The sequence below is a fragment of the Cynocephalus volans genome, chromosome X (assembly GCF_027409185.1).
Source record: "Cynocephalus volans isolate mCynVol1 chromosome X, mCynVol1.pri, whole genome shotgun sequence".
Taxonomy (NCBI): domain Eukaryota; kingdom Metazoa; phylum Chordata; class Mammalia; order Dermoptera; family Cynocephalidae; genus Cynocephalus; species Cynocephalus volans.
Window position 1 is genome coordinate 121812888 of NC_084478.1, and position 23985 is coordinate 121836872.

Here is a 23985-nt window from a genome sequence, read left to right on the forward strand (position 1 = left end):
ATGAAGTCAGCATCAGAATGCTACTCCCAGGGCCGGCCCGTGGCTCACTCGGAAGAGTGCGGTGCTGATAACACCGAGGCCCTGGGTTCGGATCCCATATGGGGATGGCCGGTTAGCTCACTGGGAGAGCGTGGTGCTGACAACACCAAGTCAAGCGTTAAGATCCCCTTACTGGTCATCTTTTTTTTTAAAAAAAAGAATGCTACTCCCAGACTTTGCTCATTATATCAGGGAGAATAGTTGCAAAATCGCAGGGTTAGAATAGAAGAGACTTTGGAGATGACATAGTCCAACCTCATAATAGATATTTAACCCTTTTGGTAACACTCGTGCCCAGTAGCCATTCTGCCTCAGCTTGAACTTCTCCTGTAGTGGTATGCCATTCTGAGATTAGGGGTTTAAAAAAATCGGTGGCCACATTTCCTCGTTCCCCATCAAACACTCCTCAACATCCTCAGGCTGCTGTCTCTAGGATGGAACTATTTATTAAGAATGCTTTCCTGAGCAGTGATGTGCCACACGGTAGGAGGTAAGGACATACTCCTTCCCCTTCCTTGACTCCATCTTCGGGGTAGTGGCAACAGTGGCCGCAGTTTGGTAGCCAACATGCAGCTCTTTGTTCATGCCCAGGAGCTACACACCCTCAGGAAGGTTGGGCGATAGTAGCCCAGATCAAGAGTCATGTAGCCTCACTGGAGACCATTGCCCTGGAAGATCAGGTAGGATTCTGGCAGGCATGCATGCCTATGGAGAGCGAGGTTATCCTTGGCCAGTCTAGGGTGGAAGCCCTGATAACTCTCACCTGTGCTGGGAAAGTGAGAGGTCAGACCCCCGTGGTGTCTATAAAAGAGAAGGAGGAAGGGAAAGAAAGGGAGGAAGAGGAGACGATGGCTAGCCAAGCAGCAAATGCAGTACAACTGTCACCTCATCAATGTCGTGCCCACTTTTGGTAAGAAGAAGGGGCCCATTGCTAACTCTTAAGTCTTTTGTGATCCTGGATTTCTCTAATAAGCCATTTAGCCCAGTCCCTCCCCCAAAATACTTTCCCATCTTATAGTTCATTCCCTCTAGGCATAAGATGGCTCTGTACTCTTCTGCTCAACCTGTGGATGCTAGGGTCAAGGGTCTTTCAGGAAATATTTCAGCCTGGTTCCAAGCAAGGAGCTCAGGATTGCTAGCTCAGTATACTTATCAGGCCTTTCCATTCTGTCTGGCTGCTGGTTGCATTCTCCAATCCTAAGACAAATATGGATGGAAATGACATTACTAGTTGAATTATTTAGTTGAATTTATTACTTCAGGCTTCCTCTTAGGTAGTTTAAATGAAAAAGTAGTGGAAATGACCAAAGAATTATTTCCAGTAAAAGATAGCCTAGCTTATTTGAGCAGCTTCCCCCCAAAAAGACCTATGACGTTTTCTCCCAAGTGAATTCCAGGATCCAGAGAACACTTTCCATTCTGATCAGACAAGCTATTAGTTAGAAGAGCTTAGCACTGGCAGCAGAATATGCAAACCCAGTTTGTCCCACTTCCTGATTTACAAATGGAAACCAGCTAATTTAGAAATTGTGGCAGTCTCTGATTAAAACAATAGAGACTTTAACTCTGGAAGAAAGAAACCAAGCTCCCAACAGGGAAGGAAGAAAAATAACGACATCAGGGCCAAGCCAGGGCTCACCACTATGTACTCCTCAGTAGTCTGAGAGGAAGGCAACTTGGTTAGCAAAAGCTGTATATTATGATTACATCTGTATCATGAATGAATATTTCATATACCAAATTGACCAGCCAGGGGCTGTTGGCTACAAACTAAATGGGTTTGGTTTTTAGACACAAGTATGTTTTGTTTTTAGAGGACATATTTTAATGCTGTCCTGCCTATATTGCACTCATCTGGAGTCAACGGTATTGTCGCCTCAGACACTCAAGCTGCCTTCCAACCACGTATCTCTAGAACCTTGCCATCTAACGAGAGGCTTGCTTTATGGGATTGATGTGAGTCCTTTGAGGCACCATGGAGATCAGAAATCTTGCCTTGGGTTTTATTTATAGCATATATCAACTTCTTAAAATAGTGAACATTGGATTGAAGGAAAGTTTGTATATCTTTAGAATATCTTTCCTCTCCACCAAGAGCTGAAATAGAGGAAACTGTATAGCCTATAAGATGAAGGATTTAGGTTAGATACAAGGAAGCAAGTTTGTGGTGCTGGACACCAGAATGGGTGACTAGAAGTTGTCATAGAACTCATAGAACTTCTGGCTTTAAAGACAGAAGAACTTAATTTTAATGTAGTGGAAACAACACTCAATTGAAAGTGACAGATTGTGCATGTTGGCTGTACTGTAAAAGTCACCCTGTTGAGCCTGGACAAATTGCTTCCCTCTGTGCATCTCACTTTCCACATCAATAAAATGGGGAGAGGTGGACTAGACAATCTTTCAGGTCTGAAATTCTATTAATTTCACTAATTCATTCATTCATTCATTCAGAAAATTATTTTTGGGGTACCTGCCATGTTCTGAAAACTGTTCTAGGCAGTAGGGATTCAAAAAAGGACAAGATAGACAAAGTACATTCTCTGGAGGGGTGACAAAGGCAGCAAATATATATATATGTCAGGTGGTAGATATAGTGCTATGAAGAATCCAGAAACAGGGAAAGGGGATAGGGAGCAAGGGGGGTGCTATTTTTAAATAAGGAGATCAGGGAAGGCCTGCCTGATAAGGTAGCACTGGAGTAGATATCTAAAGGAAGGAGGGAGCTACCCATGCAGCTACCTGGATGAGGAACATTTCAGGCAAGGGTACTGGGGACAGACAATTCCTGAAAGAAGTGAGTGTTGCTGGAGCAGACTGAGCAACGGAGAGGGGTAGGATATGAGAGCAGAGAGACAGCCAGGGGCCAGATCATGCAGGGCCTTGTAGGAATTAGAAAGGCCTTTGGAGCCGGGAAACTTGTGGACCAGAGTGCAGGGAACAGGGAGAAGTCCTGCACGGGAAGTGGAAGCTCGGCAGAGACCACACACCTTGAGGTACCGCCCCATGATGCAGCAGCCCAGCAGAGTCCAAGCTGTCCAGAGAGGTGGCTCCCCAGAGAGGCCCAAGACCTGAGGCAACCACACACACAAGGCACTAGAGGCCAACTGAGCAGTCACGGAGGTAGCCATACCAAATTGGCAACCACAGAAACATCTTAGTTTGTCAATAGTCTCAAACCAGTGGACTCTGAAACCCCCTGCCACAATGAATAAACATCAAAAAAAAGATACCAGAAATACAAAAAAGTCAAGAAAGTACACCACCAAAAGTTAATAAATCTCAAACTCTAGATCCTATAGAACAAGAAGCCCTTGAAATGACTGACAAGGAATTTCAAGTAATAATTCTAAGGAAACTGAATGAGATACAAGAAAACTCAGCTAGACATCATGATGAAAGGAGGAAAAGTATACAGGACCTGAAAGAGGAAATGTACAAGGAAATCAATGTCCTGAAAAAAAATGTAGCAGAACTTGCTGAACTGAAGAAGTTATTCAGCGAAATAAAAAACACAACGGAGAGTTTAACCAGCAGGCTTGTCAAAGTTGAAGAGAGAACCTCTGAACTTGAAGATGGGCTGTTTGAAATAACACAAGCAGACAAAAAAAAAAAAGAAAAAAGAATCAAAGACATTGAAGAAAATCTGAGAGAGATATCAGACAACCTTAAGCGCTCAAATATCTGAGTCATGGGTATCCCAGAAGGGGAGGAAAATGGAGATTGGATTGAAAACATATTCAACAAAATAGTGGCAGAAAACTTCCCAGGTATAGGAAAAATCACAGATCTTCAGATCCAGGAAGCTCAATGATCTCCAAACGTATTCAACTCAAAAAGGCCCTCTCCAAGACATGTTATAGTCAAATTGACAAAACTAAGAGACAAAGAGAGAATGTTAAAAGCTGCAAGAGAGAAGAGTCAAATCACCGATAAGGGAGCCCCAATCAGGCTAACATCAGACTTTTCATCACAAACCCTAAAAGCTAGAAAGGATTGGGATGATATATTCAAAATACTAAAAGACAAAGATTGTCAGCCAAGAATACTCGACCCTGCAAGGCTATCCTTCCGAAATGAAGGGCAAATAGTATATTTCTCAGACTAACAAAAACTGCGGGAGTTCATTACCACACGACCACCCTTACAAGAAATCCTCAAGGGAGTACTGGGTTTGGTTCCTGAAAAATAACTACCACTGCCATAAAAACCCAAGAAAAACCAAAACCCACTAGTATAATAAAAATGGCATTCATGAAGAGAAAACAAACAAACAAAAATGCTATCTACAACCTAAGGAACCAACAAACACAGAAAACAAACAGTAAATCAGAAAGCAAGGAACAAAAGACACCTAAGACAACCAAACAACCAATAAAATGCTAGGAATAAATCAACAACTTTCATAACAACTCTTAATGTAAAAGGCTTAAATTCCCCAATCAAAAGACACAGACTGGCTGACTGGATTAAAAAGGAGGACCCAACTATATGCTGCCTACAAAAGACCCACCTCACCCATAAAGATTCACACAGACTAAGAGTGAAAGGATGGAAAAAGATTTACCATGCAAACAGAAAAGAAAAATGAGCTGGAGTAGCTATTCTTATATCTGACAAAATAGACTTTAAACTAAAAACCATAAAAAGAGACAATGAGGGACACTACATAATGATAAAAGGACTGATCCATCAAGAAGACTTGATGATCATAAATATGTACACACCCAATGTTGGAGCAGCCAGATTTATAAAACAAACTCTATTAGACCTAAAGAAGGAAACAGACACTAATACTATAACAGCAGGGGACCTGAACACCCCACTGTCAATATTAGACAGATCATCTAGGCAAAGAATCAGTAGAGAAACACCAAGATCTAAACAATACTCTAGACCAATTGGAATTGGCAGATATCTACAGAACATTCCACCCAACAACCTCAGAATATTCATTCTTCTCATCAGCACATGGATCATTCTCCAGGATAGATCACATATTAGGTCACAAATCAAGTCTCAATAAATTCAAAAAAATTGGAATTATCCCATGTATTTTCTCAGACCACAATGGATTAAAACTAGAAATTAATAACAAACGAAACTCTGGAAACTATACAAACACATGGAAATTAAACAACATTCTACTTAATGACATATGGGTCCAAGAAGAAATCAAGCAGGAAATCAAAAAATTTATTGAAACTAATGAAAACAATGATACATCATACCAAAACCTGTGGGATACTGCAAAAGCAGTATTAAGGGGGAAATTTATTGCATTAAATGCTGACCTCAGAAGAATGGAAAGATGGCAAGTGAACAACCTAACACTTCACCTTAAAGAACTAGAAAAACAAGAACAATCCAAACCTAAAGTTAGCAGATGGAAAGAAATCATTAAGATCAGAGAAAACTTAATGAAATTGAAACCCAAAAAACAATACAAAAGATCAATGAATCAAAAAGTTGGTTTTTTGAAAAGATAAATGAAATTGACAAACCATTAGCATGGCTAACAAAAAAAAAAAAAAAAGAAGAGAGAAGATTCAAATAACAAAAATTAGAAATGAAAATGGCGATATTACAACTGATTCATCTGAAATACAAGGAATCATTCGAGACTACTATAAACAACTATACGCTAACAAATTTGAAAATCTGGAGGAAATGGATAAATTTCTGGACACATGACCTCCCAAAATAGAACCGTGAAGACGTGGAAAATGTGAACAGACCAATAACAATAAAGGAGATTGAAGCTGTTATCAGAAGGCTCCCAACAAAGAAAAGCCCAGGACCAGATGGATTCACAGCAGAATTTTACCAAACATTCAAAGAGGAATTGACACCCATTCTGTACAAACTATTCCAAAAGATTGAAACAGACGCAAATCTCCCAAACTCATTCTATGAAGCAAACATCATCCTGATACCAAAACCAGGTAAAGATATAACCAAAAAAGAAAACTACAGGCCGATATCCTTGATGAATATAGATGCAAAAATCCTCACTAAAATACTAGCAAACAGAATACAGCAACACATACATAAAATTATTCACCACGATCAAGTGGGATTCATCCCAGGGATGCAAGGTTGGTTCAACATATGCAAATCAATAAATGTGATACACCATATTAATAAACTCAAACACGAGGACCATATGATCATCTCTATAGATGCTGAAAAAGCATTCGATAAAATTCAGCACTCATTCATGACAAAGACCCTCTATAAATTAGGTATAGAGGGAAAGTATCTCAACATAATTAAAGCCATATATGACAAACCCACTGCCTATATCATCCTGAATGGGGAAAAGCTGAAAGCTTTTCCTTTAAGAAAAGGAACTAGACACGGATGCCCACTCTCACCACTCCTATTCAACATAGTGTTGGAAGTACTAGCCAGAGCAATCAGAGAAGAGAAGGAAATAAAGGGCATCCAGATTGGAAAAGATGAAGTCAAACTGTCCCTGTTTGCAGATGACATGATCCTATATATCGAATAGCCTAAAACCTCTACAAAAAAACTGCTGGAATTGATAAATGATTTCAGCACAGTAGCAGGATACAAAATCAACACACAAAAATCAGTAGCGTTTCTTTTCTCCAATAGTGAACATGCAGAACGAGAAATCAAGAAAGCCTGCATATTTACAATAGCTACCAAAAAAATAAAATACTTAGGAATTGAGTTAACCAAGGAGGTGAAAAATCTCTATCATGAGAACTACAAACCACTGCTGAGAGAAATTAGAGAGGATACAAGAAGATGGAAAGATATCCCATGCTCTTGGATTGGAAGAATCAACATAGTGAAAATGTCCATACTACCTAAAGTGATATACAAATTCAATGCAATCCCCATCAAAATTCCAAAGACATTTTTCTCAGAAATGGAAAGAACTATCCAGACATTTTTATGGAATAATAAAAGACCATGCATAGCCAAAGCAATGCTGAGCAAAAAAAATAAAGCTGAAGGCATAACACTACCTGATTTTAAGCTATACTACAAAGCTATAATAACCAAAACAGTACGGTACTGGCATAAAAACAGACACACTGATCAATGGAACAGAATAGAGAATCCAGAAATCAACCCACACACTTACTGCCATCTGATCTTTGACAAAGGCACCAAGCCTATTCAGTGGCGAAGGGACTGCCTCTTCAGCAAATGGTGCTGGGAGAACTGGATATCCATATGCAGGAGAATGAAACTAGACCCATACCTCTCAGCATACGCTAAAATCAACTCAAAGTGGATTAAGGATTTAAATATACACCCTGAAACAATAAAACGTCTTAAAGAAAACATAGGAGAAACACTTCAGGAAATAGGACTGGACACAGACTTCATGAATACGACCCCAAAAGCACGGGCAACCAAAGGAAAAATAAACAAATGGGATTATATCAAACTAAAAAGCTTCTGCACAGCAAAAGAAACAACAGAGTTAAAAGACAACCAACAGAGTGGGAGACAATATTTGCAAAATATACATCTGACAAAGGATTAATATCCAGAATATATAAGGAACTCAAACAACTTTACAAGAAAAAACAAGCAACCCAATTAAAAAATGGGCAAAAGAGCTAAGTAGCCATTTCTCTAAGGAAGATATACAAATGGCCAACAGTCATATGAAAAAATGCTCAACATCACTCAGCATCTGGGAAATGCAAATCAAAACCACACTGAGATACCATCTCACCCCAGTTAGGATGGCTACTATCCAAAAGACTCTGAACGATAAATGCTGGTGAGGTTGCGGAGAAAAAGGAACTCTCATACATTGTTGGTGGGACTCCAAAATGGTGCAGCCTCTATGGAAAATGGTATGGAGGTTCCTCAAACAATTGCAGATAGATCTACCATATGACCCAGCTATCCCACTGTTGGGAATATACCCAGAGGAATGGAAATCATCAAGTCGAAGGTATACCTGTTCCCCAATGTTCATTGCAGCACTCTTTACAATAGCCAAGAGTTGGAACCAGCCCAAATGTCCATCATTGGATGAGTGGATTCAGAAAATGTGGTACATCTACACAATGGAATACTGCTCAGCTATTAAAACGAATGAAATACTGCCATTTGCAACAACATGGGTGGACCTAGAGAGAATTATATTAAGTGAAACGAGTCAGGCACAGAAAGAGAAATACCACATGTTCTCACTTATTGGTGGGAGCTAAAAATTAATATATAAATTCACACACACACACACACACACACACACACACACACACACACACACACACACACACACACAAACCCGGGGGAGGGGGAAGAAGCTATAACAACCACAATTACTTGAAGTTGATATGACAAGCAAACAGGAAGGACATTGTTGGGGGGTAGGGAGGAGAGGGAGGAGGGACGGAGGTTTTGGTATGGGGCAACAATAATCAACCACAATGTATATCGACAAAATAAAAGTTAAAAAAAAAAAAAAAGAAAAGGAAAAACAAACTCAGGGAAGATATACAAAAAATTATGTAACCTTACATATTTGGGGAGACTGGAGGGGACTGGTGAATGGAAGAGAAGGGTGGGGGGAGACTTGCCAACTGAAGACCTTATGTATTTCTGTGTGCGTATACACACACGCACATATTTAATTTTTGAGCTATGTGCATATAATACTTTCAAAAATTTAAATAAAATGATTGAATCATAAAAAAAATAAAATAAAATAAAAAGCCATAATGTATCCTTTGGCACAACCTTCAAAAAAAAAAAAAAAGGCCTTTGGAGAGCTTTGAGCAGAGTGACATGTTCTGACTTACATTTTTAAAAAGTGTCTCACATTGCTGGGAAAAGATTAAATCACAAGGGGGCCAAGAGTGAAAACAGGGGAATCAGTTAAGAAGCCACTGTAGTTGTCCAGGTAAGAGGTAATGGTGGCTTTGACAAGGGTGAGGCAGCAGGGTAGTGAGAAGTGGCCAGATTCAAGAGTTGTCTGGAATGATTCGAGGCCTAAAGGCTTTTGTCGTGGGTATCTCATGGTTTTCTCCATTTTTTGAGCCTCTTGTGGACATTATGAGCTTATAATTGCAGTTCACGTACCTTGAACACAGGAAAGCTTGATTTATCCCTTTTGTGAATTCCCAAACTTACTATTTATTCTCAAATGAAAGTAGGAAAAAATAACCCGAGTAACAGACAACTGAGACCGTTTCAGTCTAAAGAGGGTTTGCCCTCTTTGTTCTATTCCAGGGCCAAATGCCATTTTGTTGATTGCTGGGAAGAGACTATATGCCTCTACATTATCAAGAATCTTTTTGGCATTATTATCAGAGTTACCTGATCATGCTCTTTTGACGCTGGTACTGATGTACTCTCTCAGTATCCCAAACACATTCTTAATCTTGATAATTATGTTTGTATGGCACCGAATAAAATAGGAATTTAGAAGTTTTCTTATTTATCTGATCAATGTAGGCAATTTGGAGAATTTAGACTAGAAATAGTATAGACTTGTCATGTTGCATATTTTCTCACTCTTGAATGTTTCTTCATTACTAAGGAAATCAAGGAAAACGTGTTCTTGTATAATTTGACTTTTTTTCTTTTCTCAAATAGCAATTGTGTTGCCAATGAAGTAAGGGCAAAGAATGGATAGAATGGACGTTGGCCATTGCTTTGGTGTTAGAACTTATTCCTCTGCTAAAGACCAATCCCATTTTCTGTTTCTGTCTCCTTTCTACTTGCCTTGGGCTTGAGATTTAGGTCTGTCTGGTCCTATTCTTCTGTGCCTCCCACTCAGTAAACTCTAGCTATAAGACCAGTAAAGATGTTCTTTCCTCTAAACAAAGATACTTAAGCACTAAACTAGAAACTTTAAAAATAAAGGAACTGTTAAGCATGAATACTCTTTATGTCAGAGAAACACTAACACATTTTAAGCATCATTTAAGATGGTCTTGTTACTTGTCTATAGAAAAGTTAAAAGACCTAGACTACAATTAGCTTTGTTCTTTGCTCCAGATTTGTGAAAAACTCTGGGTAAATCAGTTTTTTAATAAATCAGGGTGAAAAATTTTAAACAAAGAATAAATTGCTATTGACCTTAATATAGAAGGAGTTCAGACAAATCAATAAGAAAAAGATCAAGACTCTCGTCTAATATGAGCAGTTATTCACAGAATAAAACAAATTGCTTCTAATTTTAAATGATGTGAAATCAAATTAATAATAATAAAATTCAAATGTAAAAAAATAGTGAGATAGCATTTTTTTTAACCTGTCAGATTGACAAAGATTTTTTTTAGACGTCTCTGATGTTTTTTCAATCTATGATTACAGAAGTGTGAGAAATAGGCACTCTCATACACTGCTGGTAGAAGAACAATTCGGCAATATATATCAAAATTTAAAAATGCACATACCCTATGATTTCATAATCCCATTACTAGAAATTTACCATACAGATATGATCATACACGTGTTCAAAGATATATGTACAAGGATAGTCATTACAGCATTCTTTGGAAAAGTAAAACAACCGCAACACAACCAACCTTAAACCAACTAAATATTCATTATAAAGGACCGGATAAATAAATATGGCACATTTGTGTGATACAATATTGTCATTGAAAAGACTGTGGTAAAGATCATACTCACAGGAAAGATAGTAAGTGCTCAATTAGTGTTCGCTGTTATTATTATCAGACATCGTAAATTTTAAAAGTTTGGGGTACATCTAGCTGAAAGTTGGAAAATAAATCATGGAGCTCATGATAGATATTGGGCTACAAAGGGAGATGTGACAGAACCCCAAGAAGCACCAATATCTAAGGGCAAAAAGGATAAGGATTCTGAAAAAGAGACTAAGAGGCAGTGGTCAGAGAGTGGGGAGGATAAGTTAGGCAGGCATAGTATCATGGAAGCCAAGAGGGTTCTCAACCAATCGGATAAAAATGGGATACAGACAAAACAAAGGGGCATTAGGAAACTTTTGGATGTGATGGATGCATTTGTTATCTTAATTGTGGTGCATGGGTGTATGTTTATGTACAAATTAATCAAACTATAAATTAAATGTGTGTAGTTTTTTGTATATCAGTTTCACCTCAGTAAAGCTATTTAAAAAATGGGACAAACATTGGACCTGTGTCTATTGGGTTGGAGGAATTCAGGGAGTGTCATCTGGGGAAGAAGATTGATGAAAAAGGAGAGGGTCAAAGATCCATACAGCCAGCTCCTCACAAATATTTGCTGAGGGGCAACCCTGTCCAATCAGGCCTCTGAATGATCAGTAATCTGACTTCTTTCACTCACCCCACTTTAGCTCTCTCTGCTCCAACTTGCAGTCAGAGGACCACTAATAACCTGCTGGGATGGTGGTGACTGTTTACGAGGTCCCAACTAAGAAGCTACTTAAATCAACAGCTGTAGACTCATCCCTCTTTACTTCAATTAAGATCAGAGAGAAAAGAGGGAAGTCAGGTGAGCATAGGAACCTAACAACTGCTGTTGTGATCAGACTCAGGGCACACCTGGCCCAGTATCCTGACTCTTAGTAAGGTAGCCAGGGCCTTCCTCCATAAGGCTAATCTCATGAGGGTAACATGAGCCCCAAGCATTACTCTCATCACCCAGCACCCACTGTGGACAAGTTACCATCATTTCCACTCCCCACATCATTGCTCATTCACTTCCTTCTGACCAACGTGCCATCCTCTTCTTTCTGCCTTTCCAGCTCAAAGCCTATTTCTTTTCTGAAATGGTCCCGCCTTGAAACCTCTCTGTCTACTGGTGTCCAGAGTGGCCTCCTATGTTTTCCACATCACACATTCTGAATGATGAAGCATACATTTCCTTGCACTGCTATATTACTATCCCACGTTTGTTGTGAGTCTATAGAAATGAATCAGTACAGGGAAGTGTTTGGTGTTCTGGGATAGGCTAGTCCTGGGGGAGAGGGAGATGGAAAGATGGCTCTGAGTTTTGTACAGATGTTTCACACTTGAACTAAAATTTGTGACAAGAGCCAAAAGCTGGAAAAAATAATAACAGAGTAACCCAATGAGGGGTCCAGGGTGAAAAGGAGACAAAATGCCTGCCTACCAGGCAACTGTACAGGTAAAGTGAAAGTGGAGGGAATGATATCACACACAGACAAGACATACCTGCTCAGGGACAGTGGAGAATAGGATACTTCCTAACTGGACATGTGTATGTGAATTAGGGCTATACACAATCATGAGCATGAAGTTAAGGGAAAGAAACCCTGAACTGGTAGTAATCTGAAGGAAGGAGGTCCATGGCTAAAAAAAATCATGTGTTTTTATTTAGTGACTTGCTTTTGAGCTTCATTCATGGCTTCTTCCTTGTGAAGTATTGTGCAGCCAGCTCCCTGAGTGATAGAGTTCAGATATGTTGTTCCCCCCAAAACTCACGTGGAAATCTGATCCCCAATGGGGCAGTGTTAGGAGCTGTTTGAGACATAGGTGCAGATCCCTCATGAATAGATTAATGCTCTCCCTGGGGGTGGGGGTAGGGAGTGAGTTCTTGATCTATTAGTTCCTATGAGAGCTGGTTGTTTATAGGACCCTGGTACCTCCCCTCTCTCTCTTTTGCTTCCTCTCGCCGTGTGATCTGCTTGTACCTATTGGCAGCTGCCATTTTCTGCCATGAGTAGAAGCAGCCTGAGGCCCGTGCCAGATGCAGCTGTCCCTGAATCATGAGCCAAGTAAACCTCTGTTCTTTATAAGTTACCCAGTCTCAGGTATTCTGTTATAGCAGCACAAAACCAGACTAATACAGAAAATTGGTGCCAAGGAGTAGGGTGTTGCTATACCGATACCTGAAAATGTAGAAGTGGCTTTGGAACTGGATAATGGCCAAAGGTTGGAGGAGTTTGAAGGACTTAGAAGAAGAGAAAAAGATGAGGGAAAATTTGGAACGTCTTAGAGACTTATGTGGTGGTGAGCAGAATGCTGATAGAAATGTGGACAGTAAAGGCCATGTGGATGATGAGGTTTCAGATAGAAATGAGGAACTTATTAGGAATTGGACAAAAGATCACCCTTGCTACACCATAGCAAGGAACTTGGCTGCATTGTGTCCATGCCCTAGGACTTTGTGGAAGGTGCAACTTAAGAGTTGTGAACCAGAATGTTTGGTGGAAGAAATTTCCAAGCAGCAAAGCATTAAGGAAGCTGCATGGCTACTTGCAACAGCCTATGCTGAGTTATGGCAGAAAAGGCATGATGTAAAGCCAGAATTTAAAAGGGAAGCAGAGTGTAAAGATTTGGAAAATTTGCAGCCTTGCCATGTGGTAGAGAAGCAGAGAGCAAGAGAAAAATGCAGGGGTGAAGCAGATAGACTGGTTGCTAAAGACATTAGTTTGGCGATGAGGCAGCCAGATGCTAATAGCTAAGACAATGGGAGAAAGGCCCTGAAGGCATTTCAGAAGTCTGGAAAGGCGCCCCTCCCATCACAGTCCCTGAGGCCTAGAAGGACTGACTTGTTCTGGGGTGCTGCTGCCCTTGGGTACCTGCTCCCTGCATCCCAGCTGCTCTGGCTGGAGCAGCCCTGCCTCAAGCAGCCCCAGGTGTGGTTTGTGCAGCAGCTCTGGAAAACACAAGTTGGAAACCTTGGTGGCCACTACATCGTGTTAAGCCTGCAGGCCAGCAGAACACGAGAGCAGTGGAGGTGTGGCAGCCTCCACCTAGATTCCAGGGGATGTATGGAAAAGCCTGGGGACCCAAGCAGAGACCTGCCACAGGGGTGGAGCCAGTGCAAAAGCCATCTACTAGAGCAATGCTGAGCAGGGAAGTGGGGTCAGAGCCCCCACAGAGAGCCCCCACCAGAGTAATGTCTAGTAGAACCAAGGGAGCATGGCTGCCGCCAGGACCCCAGAACTGTAGGGCCACTGGCAATGTGCAACGCTGGCCTGGAAAAGCCACAGGCACCAGTGCAGTCCAGTGGGCTGTACCTGGCAGAGCTCTGGGAGTGAGGCTACTTGATGCTTTGAGGGCCCAGATGCCCTATTGTGCCCAGGATGCAGGACTTGGAGTCAAAGAAGATTATTTTGGAGCTTTAAGATTTAATGTCTGCCCTGCTGGGTTTTGGACTTGTTTGGGGTCTGTTTCTCCTTTCCTCTGGCCTATTCCTCCCTTTTGGAATGGGATTGTGTACCCAATGTCTATTCCATCATTGTATCTTGGCAGTAGACAAATTTGGTTTTGATTTTTACAGGTTTACAGCTGGAAGGAGTTTTGCCTTTGGTCTCAGATGAGACTTTGGACTTTCAAGTTGGTGCTGGAACAAGCAAAGACTTTTTGGACTGTTGGGATGGAATGACTGTATTTTGTATGTGAAAATGACATGAGTTTTGGGGGGTCAGGAACAGAATGATAGCGTTTGGACTGTTGTTCCCCCAAAACTCATGTGGAAATCTGATCCCCAATGTGGCAGTGTTGGGAGCTGTTTGAGTCACGGGGTGGACCCTTCATGAATGGATTAATGCTCTCCCTGGGGGAGGAGGGGTAGTGAGTGAGTTCTCGCTCTAATAGTTCCTGTGAGAGCTGATTGTTTAAAGGACCCTTGCTCCTCCTCCTCTCTCTCTCTCTTACTTCCTCTCTATTGCTTCCTGTTGCCATGTGATCTGCTTGTACCTGCCGGTTTTTGCCTTGAGTAGAAGCAGTCTGAGGCCCATACCAGATGCAGCTGTCCCAGAATCATAAGCCAAATAAACCTCTGTTCCTTATAAATTACCCAGTCTCGCAGCACAAAAAATTGACTAATACACTTAGTCTACTTGAGATCAAGTTTAAATAATTATTTTTTTCTTTTTGAGAGGTGAATGTCATTGTCTTAAGTCTTTTATTTCCCTTGGAACACAGAAGACCATGCCTGCTAAGAGGGGTGATCGGCTGGACAGCATGTACATATGCGTTCTCCCCATGAGACTATAAGTTTCTTGAGTGCACTCACTGTATCTTTCAAGTTTACTGTGAAGCATATTATTAGTAGTCAAAAATACTTAGAAAATTGAATAGAACTGAATGGAATTAATTATCTGTTGAAACACTGTCATCAATCAATTGTTCTAGATAGATACTGCTTGTAGCTGCTTTATTTTCAGCTTTTTTTGGGTAAATGTTACCACTTCTGATGATTCCTTGCAGGCAGAGTGGGGCAGTAGAAAGAGTGGCTTGGGGGACAGGAGGCATTCGTGTCAGTTCAAGCCCAGCTGAATGACCTTAGACATGTTGCTTCAGACCAAACGATCTCTGAACTCTCTACAACTCCATTCTGTGAGTGAAGTATGCCATGTCTATGAAAAGTCAGCATAGATACATGAGAGGAGATAACTCAGTTTATCAGTTTGGCCAGTATGATGCCATGCAGTCATTCTGTCCTTTTCTCCCAATTTGAACTGGCTGATTTATTTTCTTGGGTTGATTAACACAACCCATTATTTTGGCCTAGAACTTTGACTTTGGAATGGGAATCAAAACAAATAATAGAATTAAAGCTATTACTCAGATTGTTAGAGAGAGAAAGACCCAGTCTTATATTAGGCGATTCAGGTAACAGAGTTAATAGTAATGTTAATACTATTTTATATGAATGCTAGTAATACGGATATCATATAGTGAAGGCTATGTGCCACAAATTACACTAAGTATTAAAAATACTTTTCATTTAAATCTCACAACAACGTATGTTGTAAGTAAAATTATTATTTACATATAAACAACCTTCCCAAGGCCACTCAGTCTGAACTGTTAACTATTATGTGCTAGTGAGTGCTTAATACATTATTTGAAGAAATAAATGACATTAGCCAGCAAGTGATATCAGCATGGTTTCAATTAGTAGGAGTAGTACTAGCTACCACTTACTGAGTACTTACTACGTATCAGGGACTGTTATAAGTAATGCACATGTATTATTTCATTTCTCACTATAACTCTGTGAAGTACACTCCATTATTGTTCCTAGTTACAGTTGGAGAAACTGAGGTTTGAAGAGATTAAGTGCCATGTCCATGGAAACACATCTAATAAGCAGCTGACTCTGAAGTCCATGGTCTTTCTAGTATTGCAGGCTGCCTGTAAATAGCAGGGTGACTCTTGCAATTCTCTCCTTTATTTTCTGCTCTCATATTGCGTGTTTGATTTATAGGCTAGACTCTTAGGTCCCCTTTCTGTTCTCTAGTCACCTTTGCCTAAGCCCTCAATGTCCCCCTGTATACTGTGCTATATCACCCTGAGATCAAGAGCCAGAGAAGAGGAGGAATAAATGGAGTATCCTGCTACTGATTTTCTATAATCTTAACACGAACACTTATCAGTGTTGTTCAGATATAATCTCTCTAGCTCATCTGTGAGACCAATTTTAATTTGGAGCCATCTGCCACAGACAAATGAGTAATTATGGCAGAGCCTAGAGGGGTGGGCCATGGGGAGAAGGTTGGCTTAGCCTCTTTCCGCCTGCCTGCATTGACGCAAGTGACCAAGAAAGAAAATTATCTGGGTGGGCTGTTGATGCAGAGGCCAGCAGCTCTACCTCCCAGTTGCTCAAATCTTTAGAATCCACTGAAAAAGGAAGGATGATTTTGAGGTCATGCAGCTTGTCTGGTGGCAGAAGAGAGACCATTGCCATCAAGGCCAGGCAGAAGGAGGTAATCTGTGAGCCGGGTCAGCTCACTCCCAGCCTCTCCCTCTCACTGTACTGGCGGTGCCTTGAGATGAGCACCACTTGCCAGCTGGTCTCTCCACACAATACGACAGGCTAAGTCAGACCGACGGAGTAAAACTAGAAATAATAGTCATTGACCTGTGTTTAGCATTTTTTAAAAGCTTTTTTCAAAAGAGTTGAAACATCTTAATCTTATTTCTTTCTCACAACAGGCCCCTGGATTAGGTAGGGGTAGGTATTGTTAGCTTCATTTTACAGATGACAAAACTGAGCTGTGTGTGAATTGCCACAAATCATCCTGTTAGCTACAAGCTGGCTAGACCACAAACTCTGAAGGAGTCTGTCACTCTGTCTTCTAGGCCAGTGGGCCAAGGAGGTGTGTGTGTGTGTGTGTGTGTGTGTGTGTGTGTGTGTGTGTGTGTGTGTGTGTGTGTGTGTGTGTGTGTGTGTGTGTGTGAAGTGGGGTTTTGGACTCCAAAATGTACTTACACTAGGGCAGCTCTGCTTAGGTCTCTTTGTTTTACATCTAGACGGGCTTCATTTAATGAATGACTCTGCTGCTGAAAATGTTTAAAAACCACTCATTTAGACCAGTATTTCTCATAGAGAGTATGATGGGTTGAATTGTGTCCCCCAAAAAGATATGTTCAAGAATTAACCTTGGTACCTGTGAATGTGACCTTATTTGGAAAAAGGGTCTTTGCAGATATAATTAAGTTAAGATGAGGTCATCCTGGATTAGGGTGGGCTCCAAATCAAATGACTGGTATCTTTATAAGGAAAAAGAGAGGGAGATTTGGATACAGAGACACAGGAGAAAGACACAGAGGAGAACTTTATGTGGCAATGGAGGCAGAGATTAGAGTGATGCAGCTATAAGCCAAGGAACACTAAGGATTTCTGGCAACCACCAGAAAACTAACACAGAGGCATAGAATAGATTCTCCTTCCAGAAGGAACCAGCCCAGCCGACACTCATATATTCTGTGTTGATACTTGAAGCCAGTTTATGCCTGGCCTCTGATCTTTATCTGCTCCCAGAGCAGCTGTGATCTGCTAGAAGAGAGGGAAGAGCACAAGGGGCTGGGGTAAGGATGGAGCAGAGAGGCTCTTGCTGCCAGCCAGGAGCTAAAGTCCTTTCCCAGTAAAGCCAAGGAGGGCACAAGTTTATCTTCCCAAGACTGATGGGGGTCAGCTGTGCCCAATGCCCTGGCGAGATGGTGGAGGGCCTCAGTGAAAAAGCACAGTTGTGTGGGAAGAGTGCCTCCCTGAGAGTGGCCTGCTCATCTGAACCCAAGGTCCTACAGGAGGCCTGTGTTTGCTCACACCCCTGATTGCTCCCAGCTATACAAACCTTGTTTCTAGCTCCCAGAAATGAAGAGCTCCAGCACTGTGGTAGCCTGTTGTTATAGTTACTGACATGACTTATCACAGCGATTGTCAGAGCAATGGAAGAAAATGAAATTTTATAGAGGCTGATAGTGGGGGTTTGGGGAGAGAGAAGAAAGCAGGGAGAAGGCTGCTGAAGAGACCTAGGAATGGAGCTGGTGACTTTGTGGGTCTATGCATACAGTGTGGTGTACGAGTATGGACAAATGAGGTCTAACATAGGCAGTGTGTTTAAAAGGGTCCTGGTATAAAACTGTCTGCCCCAGATTGGCTTACCTGGGTTCCATATGCTTGACTTTCCACTATTAGTGGTTCATTCCTATGAGTTAAGCAATGCCTTTTCCCCAGAAAGGTCATGCCTTCTATTGCACTTTACTGTAAGTTTACCTGGTGCCTTTCCTCCAGCCTGGCATAGCCTCAGTGTTTGCTAGAGCACTGGAAAAAGATAGGGAAAATGGGGGCCATCAAATGAAGACTTAGTCTTCTTTCAAAACACAGGGCTGGCATCACTAGCTCCCTTTTTGGAAACCTTCCTGTGTTCTCTTCTTTCTCAAAACAATTATGAAGCTAAACGGGGTTGAGTATGAAAGTCCAGGAAGTCTTGTTCAATTAGCAAGTCATGTGCTTTTCTGGGAGATACACTTAACTCCTTCATGTTCCTCAGCAAGTATTTATATATCACCCATTATGTATGAGGCACTGGGTTAGGTACTGATGGGGGAAGTGTGGAAATAGTTGGGCATTAGATTCATGTCTCACATTTCAGACATGATCTAATTACAGAGACAAGATATTTACACAAGTGAGGATAACAAACAGTATGAAGTGGCGTGTGATTGGTGTCAAGAAAAGGGAAGAGCTAATGGGTTGCAGGATCTCAGAAGTGGGCAAGTTCATCATGGAGCAGGGGAGCTGGGTAAGGCCTTAGTGCACATTAGCACAGTCAGTCACCAAGGCACTTAGCAGGGCTCTGGGGAAATTGGGCAAGTCAGTTTTGATAGGGATGGGAGATGGATTGAGTAGGGAACATACTCACACCTCTGTTTTGCTATTTATTGAAATCCTTTAGGTCTGTCCTTTCCAGAGAGCTGAGCCATCCTTTGTTGATCCACCCTGTCTCAGAACTCCTGTGCTGGGCATCTCAAGACTTACTCAGACTGCTAGGGAAGCAGCATGGCCTAGAGATTAAGAGGGTGGGTTGAGGAACTGGCTTCCCGGGTTTAAATCCTGGCTCTGACATTTTCCAACTGTGGCCTTGGACAATTGGCCTAACCATCCTGTGACTCATTTTTCTCATTGGTAAAATGGGGATAATAATAATATTGTATACATAATAGAGTTGCTTGGAGGATTAAATGCGGTAAGTTATGTAAGATGCTTAGCACAGTGCTGATTTCATATTATTCATTTATTAAATAAATATTTATTGAGTGCTTGTGATGTTACAGGCACTTTCTAGTGATGTGCTACAGCAGTGAACAAGAAAGGCAAGGTCTCTACTCTCTTGGCACTGTGTTAAATACTCATGGGGAGTGGCAGGGGAGGGAGGTGTTCAGGCTCTTTACTCAAGGAAATTTTAATATAGTGTCTTGCTTTCTGCTCTGTCAATTACAGTTGTTAGTCTGTGAGTTGTCACTTACTTTATTTTCATTCCATTTTGCTTAATTAGGCATGTAGTAAAGCCATGAAATTCCTTTAAACCAAGCTTTGGCCATGTCTCAGAAGATTTAATGTTGAATGGTTTCATCATCAGTGTTTTCTAAGCACTTTTCAATCTTGGTTTTGATTGGTAATATTTCTGCTTTTTGAAATGTATTGATGTATTCCATTTTTGATGATTCAGTATTTTCTTTGTCTCCACTATGTGCCCAATGCTATGCTTTTAAAGAATAAAAACAGTGTAGAGACCTGTCTGACTTAAGGGGTATTTAGAAGGGATGAGGGGAGACAGGACTTGAGTACTAGGCTTCATGGTTGGTTTTTCTTCTGATGAGGATATATTATAGCTGAGCTATTCTGAGCAAAAAACATAAAGCTGGAGGCATAACACTACCTGAATTTAAACTATTCTACAAAGCTATAATAACCAAAACAGAATGGTACTGGCATAAAAAAAGACACATAGACCAATGGAATAGAATAGAGAACCCAGAAATCAACCCATACACCTACGGCCATCTGATCTTTGACAAAGGCACTAAGTGTACACACTGGGGAAGGGACTGCCTCTTCAGCAAATGGTGCTGGGAAAACTGGATATTCATACATAGGAGAATGAAACTAGACCTGCACCTCTCACCATATACCAAAATCAACTCAAAATGGATTAAAGAATTAAATATACATCCTGAAACAATAAAACTCCTTAAAGAAAACATAGGGGAAACACTCCAGGAAGTAGGAATGGGTACAGACTTCATGAATATGACCTCAAAAGCACAGGCAACTAAAGGAAAAATAAACATGGGAATATATCAAACGAAAAAGCTTCTGCACAGCAAAACAATCAACAGAGTAAAAGACAACCAACAGAGTCGGAGAAAATATTTGCAAAATATACATCTGACAAAGGATTAATATCCAGAATATACAAGGAACTCAAACAACTTTACAGCAAAAAACCAGGTAATCCAATTAAAAAATGGGCAAAGGAGCTGAATAGGCATTTCTCAAAGGAAGATATACGAATGGCCAACAGACACATGAAAAAATGCTCAACATCACTCAGCATCCGGGAAATGCAAATCAAAACCACACTGAGATACCATCTCACTCCAGTCAGGATGGCTACTATCCAAAAGACTGAGAATGATAAATGCTGGCGAGCTTGCGGAGAGAAAGGAACTCTCATACACTGTTGGTGGGACTGCAAAATGGTGCGGCCTCTATGGAAAATGGTATGGAGGTCCCTCAAACAATTACAGATAGATCTACCATATGACCCAGCTATTCCACTGTTGGGAATATACCGAGAGGAATGGAAATCATCATGCCAAAGGGATACCTGTACTCCCATGTTTATTGCAGCACTATTTACATTAGCCAAGAGTTGGAACCAGCCCAAATGTCCATCATCAGATGAGTGGATAAGGAAAATTTGGTATATGTACACAATGGAATAGTACTCTGCTATAAAAAAGAATGAAATATTACCATTCACAACAACATGGATGGACTTAGAAAAAATTATACTAAGTGGAACAAGTCAAGCACAGAAAGAGAAATACCACATGTTCTCACTTATTTGTGGGAGCTGAAAATAAATAAATAAATAAATATACAAACAAATAAAGGGTGGAGGGGGGAAGAAGATACAACATTCACAACAATTCCTTGTACTTGTTATGACAAGTGAACAGATATGATATAGTTAAGGGGGAAAGGAAGGAGGAAGGGAGGAGAGAGGAATGGGTAAAGGGACACGAAAATCAACTACAATGTATATTGAGAAGTTAAAATAAAATACGATAAAAGAATGAAAAATGAATAAAAACAGTGTAGAGACCAGTCTGACTTGAGGGGTATTTAGAAGGGATGAGGGGAGACAGGACTTGAGTGCTAGGCTTCATGGGTTGGTTTTTCTTCTCATGAGGATATATTATAGTTTTTGAAAGGATGAACAGAAATGACAGGATCATTATGCTATCTTAGGGAGAATAAACAAGCATCATTGTTCAGAATGGCTTGAGAGAAGGGAAGAGGCTAGTGGCAGGGAGACCAGCTGGAAGATTTTTACGTTAACCTGAGTGTGCATCAGAATCCCCCAGAGGGCTTGTTAAGGCACAGCTTGCTGGGCCCAACCCCAGAGTTTCTGATTAGTAGGTCTGTGGTGGAAGCCTGAGTAATATGCATTTCTTACAAGTTCCCAGGTGATACTGATGCTGCTAGTCTGGGGACAACACTTTTAGAGCCACTCAGGAGAGAGATGATGAGAACCAGAGCCAGATTGTTTGGAGCTGGGCTAGAGAGGAAAGACAGTATGTAAAAGATATTAGGGAGGAAGAAACTACAGGGCTTGGGGATTGGGCATGGAAGCAAGGAAGAGGGAAGAATCTTCTGTGGATTTAATGTCCCTCCAAAACTCACTGAAGCTTGCTCCTCATTGTAACAGCATTAAGAGGGTGGGAAATCAGACTATGGCAGTGTTGAAAGGAGGGACCTTTAAGAGGTGATTGGATCTTGAGGACTATGTCCTCATGATGGATTGATCCATTCATGGATTGATGAGTTAATGGTTTAGTGGGTTGTCACGGGAGTGGCACTTGTGGCTTTATAAGGAGAGCAAGTGACACATTAAAGAGCTCTTGCCATCCTCATCATATGATTCCCTGTAGAGAGTTCCCAGCCGGAAGGCCCTCACCACTTGTGGACTTCCCAGCCTCTGAAACTGTAAAAAGTAAATTTCATTTCTTTATACATTACCCAGTTTCAAGTATTCTGTTACAAGCAGCAGTAAAAAGACTAATGCAGAACCAAAGATAACTACAGAGTATCAAACCTAGGTGCCCTGGAGGATATGAGAATCACAGAAGCAAACACCCAAACATCTAGGGGTGGATGCAGCCACATGACAGGTACCAGGAAAATATCGAGGCCCTGTGTCCATCTGTGTCTGAACTGTGGCACTCATGCTTAAAGGCCTCCTGTCTTGTTTTCAGGAGAGAGGCTAGTGAGAAGAAGAAAGCCTGGGTCTGTATTTGCTCTCTTCTTTTCTACAATGTAACCTTTGGGTAGAGGAATAGAAGGAAGATAGAAAGTAAAGGGTAGGGAGGGTAGAAGGATCTTGAACATTCTGGAGATGGAGAGCACATCTTTGGGTGGTTAAGTATTGAACGTAGGTGGGCAGATACTAATAAGGAAAAGACTAATGAGAAAAACTCAGTGTGGGTGGGCAGGGTAGCTCTAGGATACCAGCTAAGATCACTGATGCAATTTCTGAGATAGGGCTTCTCAACTCCAGACTACCTGACTTGCCCTAGCTTCAAGGTTTCTGACCCTGGTGCCCTGTTGTCCCAATCTATTCCCCAGGCTGTAGGAATTTCTCTTACCTGCTTTTCTCCACTGGGCCGCCTGTAGCTGAGCAAAAGCTCCACAGCACCAACCACTTCCTTGCGGATGGCATAGAGCAAGGCATCACCCACATACACGCTGTGGTTCAGCAGTAGCTCCATGATCTCCAAGTTCTCATTTTCAATGGCAATGAGCAGGGCGCTCCGGCCCAGAGGATCCATGCAGTTGATGTTGACATTGTAGTAGATTTCGGCCTCCTGTAGGGCCTGCTTCACAGTTGCATAGTCCCCCTTCTCCACAGCATTGAGGAAGGCCTTCTCTTCCGCAGAGAGCTCTGTCTCAGCCCTCACGATTTGCAGGGGGATGCGGTCTCTGTATGGTGAGTAGTTGACCTTCTTGTAGTACAGTTGGGCCATGGTGCAGAGTAATTTAGAAAGCTAAGTGAGAAGAGAGAGGAAGACCAAAGGTATTCTTAGATGCCTGAAGGTTTCAAGTGGTCAGTTATGGAGCGAGCCTTGCTAAGGGGTTGGAAAATCCCAAGCTGTTTTATAAACAATCTTTTTCCTTTTGCAAAGGGGTATAGCCAAAAAAGCCCAGACAGAAAAATATGGACTCAGACTCTGGTTTTACCACTTAACCAGCTCTGTGAACTTGGATAAGTTACTCATGCCCTCTGTGCTTCATTTATTATTACTAAAGTTATCAATACTAATAATATTCCTAGCAGTTATCATTTCGTGATTGCTTACTGTGTACCAGTTCCTGTGCCAGAGAACAATTCCTACCTTGTAAAGCTATTGTGAAAGTTAAATGAGGTATACACAGGGTACTTCGAAAAGTTCATGGAAAGATGCATGTGACCTTTTAATTCTA

At 41.2% G+C, this 23985-nt stretch overlaps 1 protein-coding gene and 1 pseudogene across 1 annotated transcript in view; one reads left to right on the forward strand and one right to left on the reverse strand.

Annotated features, from left to right (window-relative positions):
• TRPC5 (transient receptor potential cation channel subfamily C member 5) overlaps window positions 1–23528 on the reverse strand; it is a 167735-nt gene extending 144207 nt beyond the window's left edge. The window contains exon 1 of the mRNA XM_063083212.1: window positions 23151–23528. Within this exon, the coding sequence (XP_062939282.1) occupies window positions 23151–23528 (378 nt within the window). The remainder of the gene's footprint in view (window positions 1–23150) is intronic.
• On the forward strand, window positions 604–981 carry LOC134367681 (ubiquitin-like FUBI-ribosomal protein eS30 fusion protein; annotated as a pseudogene).
• Window positions 23529–23985: the final 457 nt, after the last annotated feature.